Here is a 27,402-nt window from a genome sequence, read left to right on the forward strand (position 1 = left end):
AGGAAGGAAGGAAGGAAGGAAGGAAGGAAGGAAGGAAGGAAGGAAGGAAGGAAGGAAGGAAGGAAGGAAAAGAACTGTCGCTTGGTGTATATTGGTGGCGGGCAGTAACCATCGAAGGCTCCATAGATGATCAGAATGTAATTAAAGGGAGCCTCCAGGTTCGCAGACTTGCGTAGCCACCCCCTCGACCAGCGGTTTCCCCCTTTCCTGGAAGCCTGGCCCTAGCAGAGAGGAGCCCAGCTCCGTTTGCGCTCCCGCGGCTCTGCCTTGCCCCCCAGACCCCCACCCCCAACACAAATCCCGGCCTGCTCACCCACCAGCAGCGAAGTTCCTGGTCTGGTTAGAAGACAGCGCCCACAGCCTCTAAACAAAGAATTACCATGGCAACAGCCAATCTCAAGGAAGAGAGACCGTTTTCTCCGTACAGGAGCCTGAGAAGGACAAACAGTCTCGCTTCTAAATTGGAACGAACGCTGAATTTCGGGGGCCGGAGAAGGAACTTAAAATTTGTTCCAGGTAGATTTTAATACTTCAATAATTTGAAAATATTTTGGAAACTATTTAATGAAGAAATGACATTTTGTTACGATTACCCAAGTAGAAATAACCTGACTTTTAAATTGCGGCTGAGCTATCTATATTTCTACTCACATCCAGTGAATGATGAGTTGCCTATGTGTATGTTGTTCATTCCACAAAACCTTAATCCTGAATAGTAACTTGTGAGACCTGGAAGTGTGGAGGATAAGCCAATAGTTTGTTTGCCTTTCATGACAACAGTTTCTTTAAAAGAAGAAAAAAAAAATAAACCAATCAATTATTAATCAATGGCCATTTAAACCCTATAATTCTTCAGGTGTGTGGGGTGAGACATTTGAAAAATTCTTTTCTGGAATTCTTTTACTGTAAAAATATTGATAGATACCCACCATTTCAATATAAAATCTGAAGTTCTAAGTATATTTCATGCTACTTAATTCTAATTTAAAAATTCATCAAAGTTTTTTTTTTGTGGAGCAAAGATGTAATGTACAAAATGTGAAATTTTATTTTAGTTAAAAACATTTTTGACTTTACTTTTTTCAAAGTTTGCAAACAAAACATTAAATTCTAAGAGGAAATGGTTAAACATAATTGTAAAAATATCTGCCATACAATAAACTAAAAGCAAATATTTCCTTGAGCCTCTGAAAGAAAATACACTATATTTCCTGGTAACAATAAACTTGAATTGCACCAACATAAGAACTAATAATACAGAGCGAGAAATTAGACTTTTCATATTAATAACACACATGCTAGTGCCTCCTTCAAGAAAGATGATGATTTTTTAAAATAAACTGTATCGGGTTTCACACCTAATTAAATTTAAGGTATTTTCATTATGCTCAGGGGGCGGGGGGAGGACAAAAAAAAAAAAAACTAAAAAATCTATGCTCAAATGCCACTTTTTTTTATTTTGTAATTTGGCTTTATTGGTGATTTATAGACTATTCAAACTTTTTATTTAAAATGCTTAGACTACCGTATTATGTTGAAGTGAACATGTAAAAATCTTAAGATTAATTTCATTCATGATTATCAAACTATTTAGACTTCTAAAAATGATCAAATCCTTTAGTAATCAATTTTTAAAAAATAATTTGAAATAACTAATTTTAGTAATCAACTAATTTTTAAAATAATATCTAAATTGCTTTTCTTCTTGAAGCTTACCTTGTCAAACAAACTGACAGCAAAAAAGAAAAACATATTGAAAGTCCTTCTAAAGATAAATTTATCCATGCTGATAGATCTCTTATATTCCCGTGTCGATTTTTCCTTTGGAAGAAAAATGACAACTTTATAAATCTGTCATACTTTAACTAGAATATTACTAATCAAAAAGAAACAAAATGCAGCAATTATCTAAATAAAATAGGTATAGATTATACATAAATTTAACTTGAAATTATTGTGTATCAACTGTTTAGAGTTTAGTGAAAATTCTTTTAACTGCAATCTTCCTAAAATTATAGTCTCAAATTGAGTATGTTGGTTTGCCATGACCCTTTAACGTGAGTGTTTTTTTTCTTTTGTATAAGTAACTTTATTTATATTTTGAAAATCACTCCCAAACCTGATTGATTTATAGCCTATTGGTCTAACACTACATATTTCCTTCGGAGAACATGTAATATTTATTGAGAGAATGAAAGAATGAGAGAAAATTGTTCTTTGTTATCTGGCAGGAATAGTATTTCTTTGAAAATGCTAATTGAATGGTGGAACCTTTTTAGTTTAATAGCATTCTTCAAAAGCTGCTTTATTCTTCATATGGCAGTGATATAATCTAAATATTCCAAAATATCATTCTATCACTCAAAAGAGCTGCATAGCGGATTTTCGTTCGTTTGTTTCATTTTCTTGAGGCAAGGTGATTATCGATTACGGTACTCGAATATGTGGTTTACAGTGTCACATATTGGATTTTTAGACCTCTGCTTCTCTTGTCCCACACAGAGTATCTCAAACCTTCAGATTCCCTTTTTAACCCTCTTTGTGCTCCCTCCCTGCAGTTGATGTGACAACCTACTTCACAGGAAAGTAAGAGTTCATCGCTTTGCCACAGTCCCCATCCTGTTTCCCATCCTCATACACATCTCCATTAGTATTTCTATATTAAGATGTGATAAAACAAAATTCATAGCTAACATCTAGTCAGGCACTAAGCAAAGTAATTTACAAACATAATCTCATTTAATTTTCACAATATCCCTTTGAGAGGTGTATTATTATAATCGACATTTACAGATGATGCCACTGGAGCTTGGAAAGGTTATCGAGAGAATGGTTTATATCTCTGGGTCTGAATTTCAGTTCTGCCAGTTATTAACTGGGTGACCTCAAAAAAGGTATTTTTTACCTTCCTGAATCTCTTTCCTCATTGGCAATACCGGGGATAACAGCATAATAATGACTAATTTGCAATATTTGGATGATCAGGGAAATCAACATAAATGACACATTGTAGGATATGGGATAATGTTAAGAGCTTACTTATTTAAGCTCTATAGACTTTAAGTTCAAGTTTCATCTTTGACTCTTTCTATTAATACCATCTCAATGCTGGCAAATCTACTTCCTACTGTCTCTCTCGGAATCCTGGTATTGTTCTTCATCCCCATGGTTATCTTGCTGTTTAGATCACATTCATCTCTTGTGAACTAGTTAATTAGCTTTGTAAATTTTCCTGGCTTAGGTTTCTTTTCTAATTTGGCTTCCACATTGATGCCAGAATTATGGCTCCCCATTACCTTCAGAAAAAAAAAATTCTTTAGCAAATCATACATGATCCATCACAGTCTTTACTGAGTCTACTTTTCCAGCCTCATCTTTCATCTCTTGCCACTCTGGCCCATGCCACCTTACACCTCACTGCAGAGCTTGTAAACACAGTGTCGCATCTGTCTTGAATACTTCCTACCTCCACTCCATTTTTGTCTGACTAGGACCGTCGTAATCATCCTTCAAGGGTCATCTCAAAATCATCTTCTCTATGAAACTTCTCTGTTCCCTTTATTCCCTGCCCTAACCCCAACACATAATTCAGAGTTGGCCACAGGTTTTAATATTTGACTTCTTGATGTACTCTCACTTCTTCATGTCTGTGCTCGCATCTCATGGCACTGAGAAAGAACATAAAAATAACAACAAGCAATTAGAGCTTATTTAACTAATGAAAAATAACACTTATGAATAGGTGAATTATTGTAAGTTGTCCATCCCCATGAAACTTGTGCTATTAAAAAAAAAAATCTCTGCTGTTGAACCATTAAATAAATAGTCAGGAACTGAACAAAAGAAATACCACACCAGGAGGACATTATTTAAGTTATTATAAAAACAAATTCTTTGTTTATACCAAAAGAAAATACAGACCATTCATACTACAAATATTTAAATAAGAACCTTACTAACTTATTGTGCATCTTTGTTTCAGCACATCTTTATTTTCATTGCATGGTTTCCAGTATGTGGAGGCTGTGGCTAAAAAGACCAGTACAAGACGGTCTCTTCTTACCATTCCGTGTAAACATGGCCATGGGCTTCTTGGCTCGTTACTTGGACACCCAGTTTGTTGTATTCTAACTCTTTGACCTTGAACTGCTGTTTTTTAATTACCATAAACATCCTCCTTACCAGGTTCGCTGGCTTTGAGAGTACTGCTTCCTCATCATTTTTGACCTCCGTATCATGTAACACCATTTTAGAAATGTTTTCCTCTATTGGTTTCCATGAGATCGTGCTTTGATTATCTTCTCACTTTGTATAAGTTTGCTCTAAAAAATTCAAATTCTTTTTTGGTGTGTTTTTAAAAATTTTTAATTATTATGGATACATAATAGTTGTATATCTTTTCAAATTATTAATTATATTATTCTTTACCATCAAACATCTGCCCATCTCTATCTATAGACAATCCCTCTTCCCCTTCCTTCACTCCCATGACACTGGTTCTCTGTGGATGACTTCTGAGTCTGCATAGCCTATGCTACCCATGTATCTGCACTCCATTTCCACTTATGAAACATAACCACATAGATATCTTCTACCACTTCAAATTCAATTATTAAATGTTAAATTTATAAATTTTTCTTCTAAATGATATATTTCCCAATTTTTAAATTTCTAGTGATTACTATTCTTTTATTTTCCCACACTACAGGAATCCTTCTGATCATATTTGATTCTTTATTTTCCATAGTAAAGCACATTAAAATTTTATCTGAGTCCTCTTTTTCTTTTACTAATTATTTTTTAATTGCCCTGTCCTAATTGCTGGGCTTTTTCTTTGGCCCTCCCCACTCGTAAATCACTTCTTTCCTTCACCCTGGGTACATGGTTGCCTCCAACTACAGCTGAGTATTGCCATGGGACGCGAAGTCTGTGCCAATGGAATATGAACAGAAGAGAAGTGTACAGCTTCCATCTCACTTGCTTAAAAGATGCCTGCCTGAATTTTTCTTCTTTTCCTTTCTTCTAACTATAAAAGATGACACCTGGAGCATATTTGGGATCCCCTTATTGAACAGGCCAGACCTAGCCCCAAGTTTCTAAGATGATTTCCTAGAAAGGAACCAATCACCCACTTGGATTAAGAGAGAATATTTCTGTATTTGGGTGCTTTGATGAAGCATTTCAGCTCAACCCTACCTAACATTCTAATTACTGCATCAAAGTCAAGTCCATGCCTTCAACATTTCTCACCAGTTACTACAGAGTTTTCTTGTTCATTAGGGACCATTCTATTTCTCATTTGCAGACAAACAAGAGACCAGGACTTTCGGCCTAAGTTCTTGGTCAGGCTGTAGAAAAGGATCCCAGCTTTTCCACATGCTGCAGTAAATAGAATTGAAACCAAAAATATAGATTTACAGCATCTTTGGAAGTAACTGAAATAAAAATCAGGCAGTCTTTGCAACTGAGTGTTCCATGGTATTAACTGATCAACACATAAGTGCACGTATAAGAATAGCATCTATTGGATGTCGGGCAGGGGGGAGGGGGAGGGGGGAGGAAGGGACAGGTATATGCATACACAAAGAGTGCAATGCACACCATCCAAGGGATGGACACACTTGAAACTCGGACTTGGGGGGGTAGTGGGGGCAAGGGCAACATATGTAACCTAAACATCTGTACCCCCATAATATGCTGAAATAAAAATAAATAAATAAATAAATAAATAAATAAATAAACACAGTTTGAAGATAAAGAGAAAAAAAAAAAAACATGCCAGGCATTAGAGGAATCAAGGAATAAGATGACAGGACCGAAAGTGGAGCAACCAAATGACAGCAGGAGAGTTCAAAGAAGAGATAGAAGACAAAACCTGGAGACACTCCTGAAGCTGAGAAGAGGAACCTTGGGAGTTTTTAGGAGGAATATAGCTTAAAGTCAAAGTAGGGAGGGTAGTGCAAATACTCTAAGATAGACTTCTCTTATTTCTCCACTTTCTAAAGCATCCTTTAGTTCAACAAACAGATTGGTTTCTTCCTAATTAGGAACAAATAGCTTCAAAATAGTCTTATTAAATATGCTTTCATCATGTCAGTTTTGCACTACATATATTAAAACTTTGTAAACTACAATACTTTTTAAAAGTATGGTGCTAGCTAGAATTGAAACAAATGAGAAAAGAGAAAACTGAGAAACATACTGAAGAAAATTTGAAAACTTCATATTTAATAAACAAAGCACCAAAAGCCAATGGGGTAAGTGTTGATTTTTCCATAAAAGTTTTAGGAAAATTTGCTATATGGAAATAATTTTTAATGAAAACAACCTTAAGTTAATTTCTTATACTTTATACCAAACTAAATTATAGACTAAATATAATTCATCCATCTATCCATTTATTCAATCAATAAATATTTATTGAATACCTACTATGTGCTAAACAAGGGTTGTAATGCTATACAAGACTACTTTCACCACTTAAATACCTCTGACTCTATGTGGGGAAGAAGAAAGGTGAATGAGAAAATAAGAGGCTACAAATTGGGGTAAGAGAAAAGTCTCCAAGTCAAGACCCCAATGAGGAGCTGATGTTATTCTGGGAAAGAAAATGGGCAGGCAGAGGTGAAGGAAAACTTTCTGGCAAGGTGAACAGGTGTATTGAAACTGAAAACAAAGTATCTTACTTTCTGGCTGGGCGCGGTGGCTCATGCCTGTAATCCTAGCGGTCTGGGAGGCCGAGGCGGGTGGATTGTTTGAGCTCAGGAGTTCAAAAACAGCCTAAGCAAGAGCGGGACCCTGTCTCTACTAAAAATAGAAAGAAATTAATCGGGCAACTAAAAGTATATGGAAAAAATTAGCCAGGCATGATGGCGCATGCCTGTATTCCCAGCTACTCAGGAGGCTGAGGCAGAAGGGTTGCTTGAGCCCAGGAGTGTGAGGTTGCTGTGAGCTAGACTGACGCCACAGCACTCACTCTAGCCTGGGCAAAAGAGTGAGACTCTGTCTCAAAAAAAAAAAAAAAAAAAAAAAATCTTACTTTCTGAAAACTGCAAGAATTAAACTTACTGAAGTAAGGCTGTTGTTGACATGTTATACAAATGTCTTCTCAGCTTCGACTGCCTAGCCAACATGTTGCAGATAACATTTTTGTTATTTTAAATGCAGATACTGCTTAGCAAAAAATACAGATACAGGTATAGTTTCAAGATATCTTCATTATGTCCTTACATTTGGGGAAGGGAGAATGTTATACTGACAACTGATTTGAGAAGAAAAATGTGCAATTAAAGGACAAGAGTAGGCAGAATTATTTAAAGTTGTGTAGAATGTTTAAAGTTGTGGTTATCTTTTCAGATTCATCACTATCCAGGGAGAAAAAGAATGTTAAGGAAAAACAAAACATTAATTTTCGTATACTTTCTTAATCTCATTAATGGAGTTTTCTTGGTAAGAATCTTCATAATTATTTAAAAATAAATAAAGAAAACGTAATGCATTTTTTAGGCAATTACTAAAAAATAAGCATTGACCATCTTTTTTTTTAGGTTCTTGGACTTTTATTCATTGGATTTGGTCTGTGGCTTTTATTAGATAGAAATAATTTTTTAACAGCTTTGGGTATGTATCTACTTTTCTTTTTCTCTCAATGAAATAAACAAGGTATTACATTTTAAACAATTGCATACATGCATACATGATTTATTCAGCAGGTGGCAGTATTTATCTGAATAAAGTTTACTAAGCATCATCCAGCATTCCCTCTAAAGGTCTCTTTCAATTGGAGAAATTTATTAAAGGGAGAAAATTACAGTTATACAGGAAGAATAAGTTCTAGTGTTCTATACTATTGTAGGATGACTGTAGTTAATGATGATATATTATTAATATATAGTTTCGAATAACTAGAAGAAAGATTTTGAATGTTCCCAACACAAAGAAATGATAGATGTTTGAGATGATCGCTATAATAATTACCCTGATCTGATCACTATACATTGTATTTATTGAAACATCACTATGTACCCCATGAATATGTACAATTTCTATATGTCAATTTAAAAAATAAAATAAATGCAAATGTAACCATGTAAGTCCTCTATTAAAAGCTTTTCTCTGGCTACCCATCGCCATATACACGTATACACGTATACACGTATACGTGTATATGTGTGTACCTATAAGGCAAATATTTATTAAGCATGTTCTGTGTGTCAGGCACTGTCCCATTAGCTAAGGATACAGTGGTGAACAATAAAAAAAGTAAAATTCCTGTCCTCATGGAGCTTAATTCCAGTGAGGAAGACTGAAGAACAAAGTGCCCATAATTTCAATTCTTTTCATTCTCCTGCAAACCTTTCCTTTGTCATTTGTCTCAAATTCTAAGTTCCAACCAAGCAGAGTTTCCTACACACACTGCCGTTGTTTGTCTGAGAAATGCTTTCACAATTCCAACCTGGTTATTTCCAATTATTGCTTAAAGCCTAAGAAAATCATGTATTCCCTTTTCCAAGAATCTTGTCCAAACTCTAACCCCCTGCCCCTACTGGATTAGGTCCCCCTGTACCCAGTAGTGTGCTGGTAAATGTTTAATAACCAGTTCTAAGATGGAGGGTCTGGATTTACGACATTTGCCATTTCCGTGGTTTAAATACTTCCATAATGGCCAATTTTAAGGTGCCAATGTGAATTCAATTGGCTTGCAAATTTCCTGAAAATTTGACAGTTGGTTTTTATGATCTAGTACAAGCTACTGCCTCCACTGTTGTCCCATAAAACCTCTGGCATGTTTAACTCATTTATCCTTTTTTTTTCAAACTAATGTCTGTTGAGCATTTACTGTTCTGTAGTCTATGCCACAGCACTAAGCATTCAACAGTTAGCCTGTTGAGTATATAGATATATATCATCTCTAGCACTGAGAGCTCACAGTCTAGATGGAGAAAGAATGAAATATAGTTTGAAAAGGATTACACTAACAAAAAATTCAGAGTGTATGCAGGGGACACCTAATTCACACATGTTAGGTACTAAACATTTTGGGATGAATGAATAAATGAATATTTGAATGTACATTTGACATAGGAGAGGAAAAAATTTCTTCTATTACAGAGGACAATTAAAATAAGGTTAAAGAAATCTTCTGAGATTAAAAAACTTCTCTATCATGTCAGAAAAGATAGAAAGGTTGTGGCTAAGAGTAAGAGGTTCTAGGATCAGGTTAAAAAGAGAGAGAGAATCCTAGTGGTTTACCAACAGCTACTCAGGGAAACCTTGGGTTGCTGCAATTATTAAATAAAAAAAATAAAATATCACTTCATAATATGTCATTTTGTGGTTTCCACAGATGAAAATAGTCACAATATAGTATATATTTCTCAAATTTTCATTGGAACAGGATCTTCAATTGTTCTTCTTTGTCTCTTGGGTTATTTGGGAATTCACAACAAAATCAGATGGCTGCTAATTCTGGTATGTATTTCACTTCAATAGCCTGAATTTGTATCTTAGATTTTATGTGTCCTCATTACACAAATTAACAATATTTGTGTTACCATGGTATTGCAGTAGAGTATGTCCTTGGGGATATCCCAAATGAAGCATCCCCTCCCAAGAAACTTTTCCAGGTAGGATTCTTTTGGTGAGTTTTCCATAGATCAAATCTGGACCTCAGCATTGGCACATGTAGATGTTTAATTTTCATCACAGAGTCAATAGGAATCCATCTCTTAGTGTGAACTACAATTAACCAACTTAAGAATCTGAAGACTGAAATCAGAATGCAGTGTGTTAAAGTCAATGAGCTTACCCAGGAAAGGGAAACAGATTCTATAGTCAGCACATTTGTTATACACCCTTACTAGATTCATTTCCCGCTGCTCAAGAGGAAGCCAATATACTGAGACAGCAGGAGTTATAGCAGAGAAAGAGTTAAATATTTCAGGTGCCATGCAAGGAGATGAGAAGAAATTCTCAAATCCATTCCCCGAGAATTTGGGAGAAAGGGTTTTAAACATGGTTTGGCAGGCAGGGGGCTAGGAGATTGGGTCTGCTGATTGGCTGGGTATGGGGCAGAACCACAGAAATGTAAAATTGTCTTGCTCTGAGTCAGTTCCTTCCTGGGGGTTGCAAGACCAGTTGAGTCAGTTCCTTGGTGTGGGCCACTGCTCTGGGTGGGTCAGCCATTCCACTGGAATGCAGCTTTCCACCTGGAAAATATCTCAGAAACTTGCCTTAGTTCACAAGGATTATGCTCCTATGGAGCAATGAAGAAAGCTAAGAAACTTTATGATCATCAGCTGTATGACTCCTGAGTAGTAAGCAATTATAGGAAAACAAGCAAGGGAACAATGGCTGGTGATATATATATTCCCCCAACCACAGTTCCCACCTTGTGGCCCTTTGTTAGTTTTATTAATTTTATAATTTTATCAATTTATAATTTTATTATAAATTAAATTATAAATTGAAATTTTATTTTATTAATTTATAATTTAATAAATTTTATAAAGGACAGAAGAGCAGTTTCAATGCCCCCAACCCTGGGCTTCGTCCCACTTCATTCCTGAGGTGTGGGCTAAAGAGATTGAAAAGGGCAGAGGACTGATCTGGCTTCTTCCTGCTGACAAGAGGCATAGTTAGGGTTAAGAGGAATGAGAAAAGAGGCATGAAACCATTTTGCAGTTGCCTTTAAGTATTCATGGGTGCATGGTTGAGGACCTAAAGTTTGCATGACAAGAACATTAGTACTTTCATTTAGTGCCTTACCCCAGTACTTAAGTGAACAATCTATAAGATAGATAAGGAGCCTTAGGATAAAAAGTGACAGTCCTAGCTTCAAGTGTGCCTGCAGAACTGATCTGAAGTCCTTGGGGAATCCAAGTGAATAACCCTGAAAACCAATCAGTCATGGAGTCACTAGTAGACCTACTGTAGCCACCTAGCTTATTAGGAAACTTTTTCTATTCAGGTTTCCATTTTTCCTGAGGTACTTATATAGATACAGCAGGTAGTGTTTAACACCACATAGACTCCCCCTTGTTTAGCCAATAGGAAGCCTAGACTACCCGATTATCTAGGACTACCTGGGCTAGAGAGTTGAAGGATCTTTGTTAAGCCCTACGGCTCTTCGCCGTTGCTTCTGTGATCAGTGCTAGATTTGCAGACAGGTTTTTAATCATGTCTTTGTTGGCACATACTCTGTAGTTAGGGACTGGGATTCCCAGCAAGCTTGGCTACCAAAAGTCCTGGTATCTTCCTGGCAACCCTTTCTTAAGTCTATGGGGAAGAGAATGGAGAATCTTAGTTAATCTTTTCTAGTTCAAGTACAGAAAGAATTGGCTGCAATGGAGCTTCTCTACCGATGTAAATTTGCCCCCAGCCTCACATTCAAAAGACAGCTTTACAGTGTTAACTTCTGTGGCAGCACATCCCAAACTATGTCAAAGAAATACATTTTGAGTTAAAATATTTCTAATTTCTTTCAGTCCCCACTTTAAAATCAAAAGGTTTTACCTATTAAAAGCCAAGCTCTTATCTTTGGACTAAGGAGTGGAAGAAAAAAACAAATTGGAATAGATTTAAATACATCATCCTATTTTTTTTCGTCAGTCTCTTAGTCCTGTGAACAGATCAGTTTAGTTAAACAGCTGTGTCTCATTGCAGGAGTTGGCGTTGCAGATGAGTTTACAAACAGAAGAAAAACGAGTTAATATTTGGAACAGTTCATAAATTAGTTTTGTTAGGGTCTAGAAGACATCCAGCTGCAGTATCTAGATATTAAACTCAAAGCATCTTCAGCTAAAGTGGAAGTAGGCATTTGCAATCTGACAAATTTTTTTCACCTGGAGTTTGTATGGCCCAAGGTATCCTTGCAGGGTCTCAGAACAAGATAGTGGCAATTTCATTGAGTCTAAGTCAGAAAAAATGGAAAAAAAATTGAAAACATTATCTGGAAACTTGTAGTCAGGAAAGAATTTGGGATTCAGTCCAAATTGCAGGCAAATAACAAAAACTCAAAAACAGTAGACAAGGCTAGAATCTAATAACAGGTAGACTGTAATTTCTTTTTTCTCAACCATATTTATTTTCTCTCCAGTTTCCTATTTTTTAAAAGATAAATCATAGTAGGATCAATTTACTTGTAAAAATAAACTTTAGTCTCACTATACTTGGCCTGATTATTTGCATAAAGTGCGTAAGAATAATTATTGTGCCATATAGGTGTTTCTTTTTTTATTCATTTATTTTTATTCCAGCATATTATTATGATTATTTTTTTTGAGACAGAGTTTCACTCTGTCACCCCAGGTAGAGTGCAGTGGCATCATCATAGCTCACTGCAACCTCTCATCTCAAATTTTATCTTTCTCTCCTTCTAGGACCCTTAGAATAATTTTATCATTTGGCTTCAGATTTTGGGTATGGAAACCAGGACAGAAATGGTTTGCAAGAAAATCTTGAATTTTCTCCTTGCCACAAATTTCCATTTAGGCAAAGGAGATGCTAAGCCTACTACTAGTATAATGTTGGGGATTGGAGATGGGAAAGGAAGGAGGAAGCTAGAGGGAGAAAATGTTAATATCTCATAAGTTTCTGCATCATATGATTCAATTGTTAATGATATCCAAATGAGAAAGCCTGTTAGACACCATCAAAAGGACATACATGAATATATGCTCTGACATATTAGGGCCTGAAGCCAAGATTCCACCATCCCTTCTGCATACTCCATGGAAAGGTACTGCTACTTTTTGCCATCATAAATCTTTTGCTATTTTCCTCTGAATTTACCAATACTTTTCTGATGAACACATTTTTCCTTTAATTGTATTAATTCACATAGTTAATTTATGGGCAAATCTTATAGGCCCAAGAGCTATTCCACGACTTAAAACTGGATTTTTACATACATATTCTAATCTAAGACATCCAGTAATTTTTAAAATTGTTTCATACAATTTTTCCCACCTCTACCAATCTCCTATTAGTGTAAGATTGAGATATTGCACAGAGAAGTATTACAAATCTAAATATTTAAATAGTTGTAAAGACCATGTTTTTGTCTATGAAATTTTTGTCTCTCAAGATAGGAAATATAATTTATTTCAAGTAGAAAATATTAATTGCATAAAGTATGTGGAATTGATAAATATTATCAATAAATCATTACTATTTATATTTTGTGTAGTAAATATTCAGATTGCTTACTTTTTAAATAATTATGAATACTAGATTATATATATATATATATTAATATGTGTTGTGTGAAAGTTGCAGATACCAGGAGGAAGTTACTATTGTAAGACCCAAACAAAATCAGGCCGGAAAGGCATCAAGGAGAGGAGGCTTACGCTTACATGTCTGAGATAAGAACTGTTTCCAAGGACTTTCCAAAAGCATCACAAGAAACCCTTTTTCAGGCATCTCCTGCTTTGAATAGGTTTATCACTACATTCTTTAGGACTGCAGTATCCAGACAAGATGCCCCAGAAAAACACTTGCCCAATGACAGCATCTCCACTAATGATGACCTGATGACAAATCTGGCTTTGAATCTCTGGAACCAATGAACTCTATTTCTAAGAAGCTTACATAAATCTCTCCCTTTTTACTAATAAAAGCTTCCCTTTACCTTTCCCTCACTGAATATGTTAGGTTTCAGGGTCTGAAATATTGGTTCTTGGCACGCTCATGGCCGAAGAATGAACAGATGTCCAAAGTAAGGCAAGCATGAGGTGAAATTTATTGAGGGGGAGTAAGATAGAATATAGAGCAAGAGCAAGATATAGGTTTACAGAGCAAGATACATACACCACGGATGATGACCAGACCCCTTGTCTTAGCAGGAAAAAAAGAGAGTTTTGTTATGGGCTGGGTCTTGTTTTATGGTGTCCAGATAGGGACCTCCCAGTGGTTCAAATGTCACCATGGAACCGCTTTGGACAATTGGAAGTTGCATGACCTGAGTCTTACTATGTGTGTGGGTTGTTCTAGGTCACTTCTGGACTCTATTGTACCTATGCTGCTTGGCTTATGGACTAAAGAGACCTCTGCATTCTTTGCAGTTAGCATGCTAAATTCTGACTGGCAGGTTTGTAGGGTGTTTCCTCCTACCTCAGATATGGCAGTTGCATGGGACAGGACCAAGACCTGGGACCTGGGACCCACCCTTGTCCTTCTTCCCAGATGGGGCAACTGCACCAAGGCAAGACACCCACAATCATTCCTAGGAGACCCAGAATCTCTCACTATCTACCTAACAAATGCACTGGTGGTCTGCCATTCCATGCAATCTGGATTATAATCCTTATTTCTAAATCCCGAGTCACTCAACATATTTAGAGGTAATTTTCTCTAGTATCTTTTTTTAGGTTGGCAGCTGCTATGGTGGAGAAGATTGAAGTGGCCATAGATTTTTTTAAATTAAATAGTTGAATAAAAGTGAAAATCATTTTATTTGGTTTTGGATAGAAGTATTTTTAGTTTTCAAAGAAATAATCCAAATATACATACAGAATTCCATATGTATATTTTAGATCTGAAGGAAGATGGTATCATCAACTCCATTGGACTAAGGTTCTCATGAAATACTATCACTTCTTTCTATCTTATTCTTATCCAAATGTTCATTGAGATTTTTTCTTTGACTTTCTATTTTTATAATTTCACTCATTTATGAAAGCAGGAAGCTTCAGCGACAGCTATATGCATTTTAAGTCTGAATATTTCATATCATGTGCACTTTCCCATTATTTTAGCATATAAAATATATATTGGAAGCATAATAATCATCTCTATTTTTTGTTTTGTTTTAGTATGCAATACTGATAACATGGGCCTTTGGTGTTCAGGTTATACTTTCAGTGATCATCTTCACAAAGAAAGAGGAGGTATGGAAAGTAAATCCTTATCAATACATTCTTTTATTTGAAATCTAAAGGAAATTGGATCCCTTAGATTACTGAAACCTTTGAGCTTATATTAAAAGCCAAAGGTAAATGTCTTTGGGGGAAAAAGTATTCAATGGAAGTACTAGAATATAGGAAGGGGTCAGGGGTCAGATTGAATGGGTGGGCTAGGGGAACTTGTCTTTGACTTTGTTTGCGTATGCTTAAGAAAGTAGTTGTAAATAACAAAAAACATAGGAGAATAGAAAATGGCACCAAGTTTTAGGACTTTAAATTCCTATACTCTTTCCTCCTGCCCCTCCTACCAACTCTGGCTACCACTTCTGACTCCATCACCGTACTAATATTTTTGTAAAGAAATCCATTTGGACTTTTACTAATTTGAAACTTAGCAATTTCATTTAAATAAGACATGCTGAATAATTCATATATTTTTCATAGTTAGAGTGATGAGTGACATAATTAAATTAATTATAGAAAGATTTGTGTTTATCAAATTTAGCATATAGTAAATTACTTGAAAAAACATTTTCAGTAATAAAACTTACATATTACAACCTACAGTTACTTTTAATTTTTTAAGAAGTTTCAGTGTTTCAGTTTGAGCAAGGTCTGTCTTTGTATCATGGGAGATTGTCCTGTAGGGAAGAGAGCACGAACTTAAAGTCATATAGCCAAGTGTGCTTACAGATCCACAACGTGCTTATCAGCCCTAGGCCTATGTCCTCATCTGTAAAATATGGTTAATACCTGCCTACCTTACACAGTTATCATTAACCGATAATTCAAGTTTCTGTCATAAAGTAGTTATTCAAGAGTTTTCTTCCCTTCTCTTAATTAATCTTCAAGGAGATCCTGATGAATTCCACTGGTGCCTAGACTCTATATCTCCACTCCTATGTAATGGTCAAAGCCCCCAGAAATATTTTCTGAATAGTCCCATTGCCCTCTGACTTCATTTGTTCTGTTGTGTTTGGCATCTTCCCTGGATATCTTAGCATCCAGGGTCTACTGTTAATGGCCTGGCATTTAGAGCTAAAATTTCTTCTCTCCACACCCAAAATGTATATGTATGTGCGTTTGTGTGTCTGTGTCTTTGTCTATGTGTGTGTGTGAGGGGTTTTGAAGATATGTCAGCCACAGCAGGTAGATATTGGAAAGTTGTTTTAGTGGCAAAGCACTGCATCCCAAGCCATGAGCCTCAAACTTTTGAACCTAGTGATAGAACCTGAATATAACGCATAAAAACTCTGAACAATATAGTTTATCAAAATCACCCAAATTTACATAAATATTATTCACATAATCCTCTCCACACATATTAAGAACTATTGATTAATAACTACCATGTGCCAGAGGCTGTTATAAGCACTCTACAGGGATTATATTATTAATCTTCACAACAACCCCCTGAGATGCACTGTTAGTCCTATTTTATAGAAGAGGAAACTAAGACTTTCAGATGAGAAATATTTACTAAAATATTTCATGGCCAAATGACAGAGCCTGGACTCAAATGCTTATTAGCTGACCCCAGAGCTAATAGCTTTGTTTATATCAATTTGTCTTCTGCATTCAGACTGGGTTAAGCTCTTGTAAGCCTCTAAATCTTTTATGCCAACACCCAGGTAAAACTGTATTTTTATGGACAGTCATGTGGAAGTGTGATTAGAGGACAAAGGGGTATGATCTAGTGGTAATAAACCAGGGGGAATTTATTAAGACCTGTTTGTTCAGATTCTTTCTGGCTTCTGGGTATAGGGAGAGAATCCTCTGGAATGAGGATGTTATAGCCTAGTTTTGGGAAGATAGATCAGAAAACTTTTTTGTGACCTATTATACTTCAGGGGAGAAAGATGAGAGAAGGTCAAAGAGTGACCTTTATGCTTCTGCAGCTTTTTTCAATTTCCTTCAGCTTATAATACTCAGTATGCAAAGGTGCTGTATTTTGGAGGTATCATGTTCTAAGTCCTGACAGTATTATGAAAGGATAATATTTTAAAATGTAAAAATCATAACTCTTATAAAAAATGCAATAGACACATGTCAGTGATTTTATGTAATGTCTTGATTAATAAGGGAACTAGTAAGATATAAAAACTGATTCAATAGAGAATCTAAAGAGAATACACTTATATAGGCCATCACTTTCTAGATGCAAAACAGGCTGGTTTGGAGAGGGGAGGAATTAAATGTACCCTCACCAGGAAAAATTTATTTGTACTTCTCTGTTCAAGAATCATTTCAATAATTATGGTTTTCTACAACTTACAAAGTTGCAAAATAAATTAAGTTATAACCCATGAAAGGTAGCATTAATAAAATTTATATTTTATCTGGTAATAAAATAGACCATGAAAGGTACAGAGGCCCATAGATTCAAATTGAAATGTGCTAGAAAAAGCCTAGTTTCCATTCAAAAGACACTCAGTAATCTTTTTTTGGTCCATTTATCAAAGTCTTTCACAGTTTTCCTGAGAGTTTGAAATTTCCCTTAGATATTCAGGAGAATAGAACATTATTTCCTCCCTAATCTGAAATGAGCCTAATATATTCTTCCTATAGATCACAAAGTGAAAGACCAAATGCTTTGACACTCACTGAAATTATTAAAAAGAGTAACAAAAAAGAAAGAAAATACTTATAAATAAGCAAAAAACAGCAAACTGACATTGAATACTCTCTTGGTGTTGGTACTCCTGAGGAACCATCAGGATATGTTTCTATGAAATTTTCACTTTTGATACAATTTTCAACAGGTTTGTCAACTATGGCGTGATAAAATTGATTTAATCATTTCTGAGTATGGATCTAAAGATAAGCCTGAAGAAATACCCCAGTGGACTATTCTGAATGCTTTACAGAAAACAGTAAGATGGAATTCACTAAAAATTAGATGTCAAAGGTGACTACTACAGGATAGGAGAGAAAAGAGAGGCAGGGGCTAGGGGAAGAGGATTTAGAGTTTGCTGTATTTCTTCCAAACAAACTGGATGGAATTGTTCCCACTTACAAATCTTGAGTTTTCTTTCATCTCCTTTTGTAACTCTTATCTTTTTTTCTGGGTTAATTGATGTGCGTTTTAAGGTGGTTGCATCTGGAAAAGAGTTGGTGGTCTTTTTTCAAAGTGAGATAGTCTGTCCTGTTGCACCCACTGGGAGATAAGTCTAAGCAGTAGTCCCTGCTGGCAGCAGAGTAGCATGGTGGTCACCATTTAAACCTACATGCCAGGACTGTCATGCAGTAGCTTTGCGACCCTGGGACAAGTAACCCTCTAAACTTCCATATTAGTAAAACTCCTACCTCTGGTTGTCAAGAATAATTGAAGTAATAGATAGAATATATAGTTCAGATTTCACAGTTCAGATTTTTCTAGACAGGTGCAGTGGAAGGGTAAGAGAACTGCCATTGTCAGCCAAATGGTTTACAGGAACAGATCAGCACCTCGAACATAGTAAGTGCTCAATAAAGAAAATAGCAGACATTTACATGATGCCAGACCTTTTTGTAAGTGCTTTGCATATATTAACTCATTGAATCCTCCTAACCCAATAAGATAGGAGCTACTATCATTTTATAGATGTAGGATGAGAAATTTAGTAACTTAACCAGGATTACACAGCTAATAATTGGCAGAGCCAAGATTCAAACCCACACAATCTGGCACCAGATTTTGTACTCTTTACTGCTATACTAGATGCCTCACATAAAAAATAGTTATTATTTTTAGAAATGTGATAACAGAAATGAGATCTTACATTTTAAGAAAATGAAATGTAATTACAAATACTTTTACTCATCTTATTTTTCTCTGATGTATGTGATCTGTATGTGTATTGCATTTTCAGACTGCACTACAACTTGCAGCAGAGGATTGAACTTTCCTATGGTCATAAAGTTATAAACAGGAAAATATGTGTATGGCCTCACTATTATTCATGATATCCAGTTTACACTTCCTTGAAGTGAATATAATTGAGATAACGTGTAGGTTTTGTCGGTTGAGTTAATTTTCAGTACCCTAACTCTGAAGCATTGTTTTAGTCATTTAGCATTTCCTAGATTGCACTAAGATTGTTAGTAACAAAGGCAGTATTAATGTTATCATTTTCAATAACAGGTTTAGAAAATAATTAGATACTCACAACTTTTATTTCCTAGGTGACAAATACATAAGCTGGTTCTTTCACATCCTCCCCACTCATCTTGATAGGATTTCTGGATCAGCACTGAAAATGAGACATTTCTTAGAAGTTTGATCATTTCTACAACCACTGTTGTTATCCTTTTTTTGGTTCTTCGTGGCAGTTTTTCACACAATACCAACTTGAAAGTTAACATCTCACATTAACCGTAGGAGAGGAGAAATAGACTTGAATCTTTTCTTAGTTATGCTAACCACATACGACAGCATATTTTGAGTAAATATAAAGAGAACTGCTACAGGCTGGGCGCGGTGGCTCACGCCTGTAATCCTAGCACTCTGGGAGGCCGAGGCGGGCGGATTGTTTGAGCTCAGGAGTTCGAAACCAGCCTGAGCAAAAGCGAGACCCCGTCTCTACTAAAAATAGAAAGAAATTAATTGGACAACTAAAAATATATATAGAAGAAATTAGCCGGGCATGGTGGCGCATGCCTGTAGTCCCAGCTACTCGGGAGGCTGAGGCAGGAGGATCGCTTGAGCCCAGGAGTTTGAGGTTGCTGTGAGCTAGGCTGACCCCACGGCACTCTAGCCGGGGCAACACAGTGAGACTCTGTCTCAAGCATATTTTGAGTAAATATAAAGAGAACTGCTACAGTTAGGAGCAAGATATGGCTCAGGTGGTTCTCTGTTTTATATTCTAGCCCTAAACATCATTTATATATAGGCATATCAAGTATATCTTCTCTAGTCCTGGACTCCCATAAGATAAAATTCAGATATAATAATTTTATGCAACCATAATCCTCTAATATAAGCAGAGGTCTTTAGCTCTTGTTGATAACAATAGCAGCAACAAAGTAATGAATTAAATAAATATACAAAAATACACTTATTTATTTAACTGATTACATTTTAGTGGGGGAAAATTAATAAATTATCTTCATCACAAAAAACACTTCAATATGTAGTCACATATAATTAACTGCATTTTGAATACTTTGTGGTGAAATTCACAGAACCTTTTTCTCCTAGTTACAGTGCTGTGGCCAACACAATTACACAGATTGGATGAAGAATAAGAATAGAGAAAATTCAGAATTGGTGCCATGTTCTTGCACGAAATCTATGTTAAAAAAATGGTTTTGTGATGAGCCACTGAATGCAACTTACCTAGAGGTAAAGATAAGTCAAGGCTTCTCCAAGCGTTTATAGTAGTTTGTTTGTTTTACAGGTCAATTTAGAATTCTGAGTACATTTTTCTATAAAAGTAATGTTATTCATGATGACTACATTCTTAAGCCAATTCCATAAATTGAACACATAATTGTATAAATTTACTATTATTTCAGGTATATAATAAATAAATAAATTATCTGGGGATATGTGATTTAAGTGCTCTTGGAACTTGGCATACCATTATCCTTACTCCCCAAGCTTCCTTGAGAAACCCGCAGAAAGAGGAAGCACTTTTGTCAAAGCCCTGGTAGCTGCAATACGAGGAGTAAAAGGGCATGAGGGTTGGCAAAAACGGAAGGCATGGGACCCCTGAGATGACAAAAATGGTGTTCAGGTATGTGTGGCAGAAGCAAAAGTAAAGGCTAATATGGAGCCACTGCTATTTACAGGTATGAGATATTGATAAACTAGGGATTTCCATCCCAAGCACTTGTAATCCTTTGTATAGTTTATACACTGAAGTTATTCTGATTTTAAGATGTATCATTTCAATTACATAATTAGTTGACAGATTAAATAGAGGATTACATTTCTAAAAAATGTGGGAAATAATATTAGGTTATTAAGTATGGAATATCTGATTTCCTTAAGTACTAAGTTTGACAGTTGATATCTCTGACATTTCACCTTGACACTTCCTGTTTATTTTTGTTTATTGTGAAGGTACCTCCTCATTCTTTCAAACACACAGTTTGGCTTGTGATTATCTTTCAAATTTTTTTTAGAGCAATTTTTGTGAAACCATGGATAAGTCAACAATTCTTTTTATTTTTGATTATGAGCTCCCTCATGGAACCAATCCAGTGCAGACAGCTCAAAATATCAATGAAGTATTTGGCAAGTATGTGGCTAATGAATACACAGTAGTCGATGGTTTGAGAAGTTCCATTCTGGTGATTTTTATCTTGAAAATGAGCTATGTGAGTGACCTGAGACCAAGGTGGATAATGATGAAATGAAAGCTATAGTGGAAGCGAATCCATCCCAACCTACGCATGAATTAGCAGCAAGGTTTGACATTACTATTCTAACAATATTGGAGCATTTGAAATAAATTGGCAAGGTAAAGAAAGCTGGATAGATGGGTTCGGCATGAATTTAACAAGCATCGGAAGAAAATCGTCTCAAAGCTTACCTTTCTTTGCTCTCATGACATAAAGGCAAACCATTTCTACACTGTATTGTTACACGTGATGAAAAATGAATTGTTTTTGACAATCACAAGTGTTTGGCACAATGGTTGGATAAAGATGAAGTGCCAAAACACAGTCCAAAACAGAATATTTATCCAAAAAAGCTAATGGTGTCTGTTTAGTGGTCCAGTACTGCTATGATCCACTACAGATTCATGAAACCTGGTCAGTCGATTACAGCAGATGTCTACTGCAACCAGTTCGATGAAATGATGAGGATGCTTACAATTAAGCAGCTGAGTTTGACCGACAGAGACAGGCCAATCCTCTTGAAAGACCGCATGTCGTAAAAAACAATGCTGCTCAAACTACACAATCTGGACTTAGAAACTGTCTGTCATCCATCATATTCCCTGGACCTTGCACCAACTGACTACCACTTCTTCCAGGCTTGGGACCACTTCTTGCAAGGAAAAATACTCACTTCTCAACAAACTGTGCAAAATGCCTTTCATGATTTCATTGCCACTTGCTCTCCAGGCTTCTTTTGCTGCTGGCATAAGCCATCTACTGTTATGATAGCAAAACTGTTGACAGTTTAGGCACATACTTTGATTAATTATACTGCTTCTTGTTGGAGATACAATAAATTAAAATTTTGATTATAAATCAGACATTTCATATATAATGACCTAATAATTTTAGGTGGTGGTAAATACGGTAGTGCCCCCTTATCTGCAGTTTCAGTTTTTGAGGTTTCAGTTATTAGTGGTCAACTGTGGGCCAAAAATATTAAATCAAAAATTACAGAAATAAACAATTCATAAGTTTTAAATTACACACCATTCTGAGTAGTGTGATGCAAATCTTGGGCCATCCTGTTCTGTCCCCCCCAGGACATGAATGGTTCCTTTGTCCAGTGTATTCATGTATAGATGCTACCCACCTGTTAGTCACTTATTAGCAATCTCAGTTATCAGATTGATTGTCAAGTTATTGTAGTGCTTATGTTCAAGTAAATCTTATTTAACTTAATAATGGCCCAAAGTGCAAGAATAGTGATGCCAGCGTATTGTTATAATTGTTCTATTTTGTTATCGATTGTTGTTAATCTCCTACTGTGCCTAATTTATAAGTTAAACTTTTTTATAGGTATGTACATAGAGGAAAAAACAGTATATATAGGGTACAGTATTACCCTGGATAGTAGTTTCAGGCATCTACTGGGGGTCTAGGAATGTATTCTCGGTGGATAAGGGGGACTACTGACTGTGTCCTGATAAATTACAATAGTCTGTAGAAAAGCAAATCCCTTTGCAAAACTTAATGCATTTCTGATTTTAATTACATCACAACATTTTAGCAACTTTAAAATTAGCAACTGAGGTGTCCTGCTATTATGTGAAGTTTTCTGGTCCACAAGTCGTCTCCAGTTAGACCTTAACTTGCTGTTTAGACTTTGGTGAATTATTAATCTCTATGTGCCTTTCCTTTGCAATAGAATTATGTCTAAGACTATTTTCATCTCCAAGTCAATCTATGTAACTTCTTTTCCTTAGGGTTGTGAAAGTAAAATTAGCACATGGTACAATGCAAATGCTTTAACTTTAATTGGAATTAACTTTGGAATTTTGGCTTTCGAGGTAAGCTTTTGTTCATATGTTTAAACATAAAAGATATTAAGTATAATCTATGCAGAATAGATTGCAAAACCACCAGGTGAGGACCTAATCAGATAAGTTAATACAGTAAGAGCCAGGATCTTGAGACTGTTTATACCCAGGAGAGGTGAAGGCAATCCCTTAATTAGCCAGGTGGGTGGAGCCTGTTAATAAATAGTCATCCTAGAGGTAGTGATTTCATTGCTTTGAGATATCTGTCTGTCTATGTATCTTTCTCATATTTCTTCCTATATTTAAGGTATATACTATATATATTTAGGTTATATATTTTTTCCCCTATCTTGGCAATAAGAGTACCATGTTGATCAGTCTGCAAGTTAGCAAACTTCTGAAATCTAAGCAGATGTTTTACATTAGTAAGACCCACTACTCACTCATATACTCATTCATTTATTTATTCATTTACTCATTCAATGAATTTGGAGGGAGAAGAACATCTACTATGTGTCAGGTACTGTACTAGAGTTGGAGAGGCAAGAAGAAGCAACAACCTACATAGTATCTATGGCAGAATTAGGATTCAGAAACAGGTCACCATTCTCCAGTCTCAGTTAAAGACTGGTAAGAACAAGCACAGACTATGGATTCAAAGAAACTGTGAGAGCGGGTAGATTATCATAGTGGAGAATATAGCATTTGAACAAATATATAATGCATCATTTTCCAGAATAGGATACTGATCCTGCATTTGATTATATATTGATCCACAAAGCCACTGACCTAAGGTTCCATCTCTTCAATTGGTAACAGTTTTAATATCAGAATGGTAGTAAACTAAGACATTCTTATAAAGTATTAATGCCATTGTTTTAAAATGTTTATTCTCTATTGTATTCATGTTGGAGTATTTAAGACAAGACTAGAGGAGGGGATGGTATCTGTGCTCCATTTTACCTTCTACCCTTTGTACACCACCTTTATGATCCTTTACCAAAAAGAGGCATGTTTATAGGTTTTATGACATAGAAAGATGAACAAAAAACAGATCAACAGTTCATCAAAGTATCTAGCCCAGTGATAGCCCATGTATTAAAATATAAGAAATTTTCCCTTTTTCTACTCTATACCTGAATTTAGTGACAGCTGGATTACTCTAGAAGACTCATTCTGCAGATTTCTTACTCACAATTATACATGCCTTACTCTGAAATTTTCTTACCCAGTTTTATCCTTTTTCCCCTTAGGATGTACATTTTGGTGACTATATAGTAAGTGTTAACTTTATAAATTACTCTTAATGGTTAAGTTGTGATCTCCTATTGTTTTCTTTTCTTCCAGGTTTTGCAAATCTCGTTAACTGTTTGTTTCATCAAACACATCAAGAATAGAATACATGCAGAAATATGATCTTTGGATTTTAATTTGTCCAGAAGAAATCAGTTAATTCTCAAAATAATCACATTATATTCTTTTATTCCAAAAATGATTTCAATTACATTAAACTTTAGGACCTATTCAAGTCATTTATTCTGTATAATAATTATTGATAATTATAATAATACATTCATACTTTATCAATTTTATTTTTCAAAATATCAAATTCTGCAGTTACAAACTTTACCTTTACCTATTTTCTGAATTTAAAGGATATCATTATATATACCAAATCCAAAATGTGGTAAAGTGTCACCATATATTTTAAGTTCTTACGTAGAGAAAATACCTTATGATGTTCAGAAAATGCTAGTTAATTAAGCAGTTCTAACATATCTTTCATTTGCAGATCTTAAGAAAACAATACTGTTTGTAGGAGATTTAAAAGAAAGAAAATAATGGCACTAGCTTCTGTACTGAATTAATCATTTATCTCTTCTCATAATGCTTGCAAGTGGATAATAAAATTAGAGATTTAGATATACTTTGGTGGCAATAATACAATATTAAAATAATAGTGAAGTGTAAACTGTAGCAAAATAATCCATTCTAAATGCTCACTTAAATCCCATACTTTTTACTTGCTCCTTTTTTCTTCGCTGTTTTTCTTAAATTTTGTTCAATGCATGTGTACACAATTCTCTTGAAGGATATAAAAATAATCTACCTGTCGTAACAATGATATTGTGAAAGAAAGAAAAATAAATCCTTTGAAAAATGAGAAGTGCTATACATGGTGAGGTACTATCATTGTTGTCCTTAATAGGAAAAGGTTATCCTAACCTTGAAGATGTGAAGATGTGAAGAAAAGGTAAATTAACTGAAGATCCTGCATTTCTCCAACTCCTATAGAAAGCTCGCTTTCATTTACTAATTCAACCTTCTCTCTTCTCATTCATCTATTCAGAACAGTGCAGATTTCAGAGACTTATGGACTTTTTAAAGTCAGCACAAAAGAAAATACAATAACTATTTTCTGTAATGCAAACTTCTTTAGGTTTACATATGTCAAATAGACATCCCTTCTATTCTTTGGGAAATATTCTCTTGGGATTTAAAACTTATCTTCAAATTCCTGTTTTGTCTAAAATATGCTACAGGAAACACTGATAACAAAAAGTTCTCTCCTCCTTGGGAATTGAAAACCAAATTGTTGTTAATCAAGTAAATATTATTGATTATTTGATCATATATATTTGATTTTCCATCAAGAAAAAAATGGCTTCTATATGTTAGATTTCTTATTTTCAGTTAATACAGGTAATTCAAAAAGGATATGCAACACTGACTGAATCTATCACTATTATGATTCTAGGAAATATTGTCTTGAAAGAATTTACTTTTTATCTTCAGTAAAATAAACATTTATTTGGTAAAATGAAATAGAGTAGATCAGAGTAATGCCTCTCTCCTTAACCTTGTTTTTTAATGTCTGAGATAGAAAATTTGGAGAGCTCTAAAATTAATCTGCATCAGAAGTGAAATAGTGAATCAGAATTTAAGACAACACCTGATTCTGACTTTCCCTTCAAATTGTCACTTACAAAAACACATTTAACTTGATTCAGGCTCACCATTTTAATTATGCTTCTGGAAATTAGGGCTATTTTGTGATGGTACGATATAATTAGAACATTTTCAGATTCTCGTAGAAAGGATATATGCATCCAATCAACAGCATTTACGGAGCACCTATTAATACTTTTCACCAGTGACATTGCTAATTTTTGGGATATAAAGATGAATAGGTATACACGACTGGCTTCATGGACATGCAGTTTGTATTTAGAAGAGCCCCACACTTGGTTTAATACTTGGGAGTTGCCTTGTTGAAATTCTTAATAATTTTAAAATAAGGGACATCACAATTATATTTTGCACTGAATTTTGTAAGTTATGTAGCTGGCCCTGTCCTTGTAGTTAAACTTGGAGTTCAGTCACAAAGCCAGATATGTGAACAAATAAATTTTATATATGTGATAATTTTTGTGGAAACCCAGAGAAACAATGACAGTTTGTCATAGAGGTTCAGAGAGCACTTTGGAAAGAAAAGTCATTAATTTAACAATTACCCATTGAGCAATTACTGTGTGTTGAGTATTGTACTAAGTGCTAAAGAAATAGCGGGGAATAAAACAAGACAAAAAAAACCATTGCTCTCCTGGAGGTTACCATCAAGTCAGGGGTGCCAAACAACAAAATATAAACAAAACTAGATATCTTATTATGGTGAGAAGTGCTATAGAGAAAAAATAAGGAAGTAGAATAAGCAGTGTTGGGAGTTATGGGGTTATGGGATTTAAATAGGATGGACAAAAAAAGGCCTCACTGAGAAAATGACTTTTGAGTAAAGAACCGACAGAGATGAGAAAATAAGAGGAACAAAAACTGCAAACAAGAGGAAAGAGCAAGGAGAAATAAAGAAAGTTACAAAGGACTTAACAGGCATTCTCAGGGCTTTTGTTTTTACTCAAGTGAGTTGGGAAGCAATTGGCAGATTTTGCATAAGTGATGTGGTCAGACCTGTATTTTAATAGGAGCAATCTGGCTGCCATCTTAAAAATAGATTTAAAAGGCACAAGTGTGGAAGCAGAAAGAACATATTGGATTTTTCTTAATAATCCACATAAGAGATGATGATAGGTTTGGCTGGAGGGTAGAGGTGGAGTTAGAAGGAAGAGATCAGATTCCGTATACATTCTGGGGTGAAGTCATTGGAATTTGCCCTCAGTTTGAAAGGAGGGGTGTGAGAGACAGGAGTGTCTTTTGGTTCTGGGACCTGTAGCGGGGAAAAAAGAAAACAAGAAAGAGCAGAGTCAAGGATGACTTGAGTTCAAGAGCAGAAGAACGGGATCCATTTGTACTCACCATCAAATTGGTATTAACTAATCAACACATAAATGCACATATAAGAATAACATCTA

At 35.3% G+C, this 27,402-nt stretch overlaps 1 protein-coding gene across 1 annotated transcript; it reads left to right on the forward strand.

Moving 5' to 3' along the window:
* Positions 1–442: 442 nt before the first annotated feature.
* On the forward strand, positions 443–24,612 carry TSPAN19 (tetraspanin 19). Its single transcript, XM_012652976.1, has 9 exons — positions 443–516; positions 7,357–7,449; positions 7,548–7,620; positions 9,347–9,471; positions 14,817–14,891; positions 17,669–17,779; positions 20,086–20,229; positions 22,982–23,065; positions 24,383–24,612. The coding sequence occupies exons 2-9, from the start codon at positions 7,384–7,386 to the stop codon at positions 24,449–24,451; spliced, it is 747 nt and encodes a 248-aa protein (XP_012508430.1). The 5' UTR covers positions 443–516; positions 7,357–7,383; the 3' UTR covers positions 24,452–24,612.
* Positions 24,613–27,402: the final 2,790 nt, after the last annotated feature.

This window comes from Propithecus coquereli, unplaced genomic scaffold (genome assembly GCF_000956105.1).
Source record: "Propithecus coquereli isolate 6110/MARCELLA unplaced genomic scaffold, Pcoq_1.0 Scaffold405, whole genome shotgun sequence".
Lineage (NCBI taxonomy): Eukaryota > Metazoa > Chordata > Mammalia > Primates > Indriidae > Propithecus > Propithecus coquereli.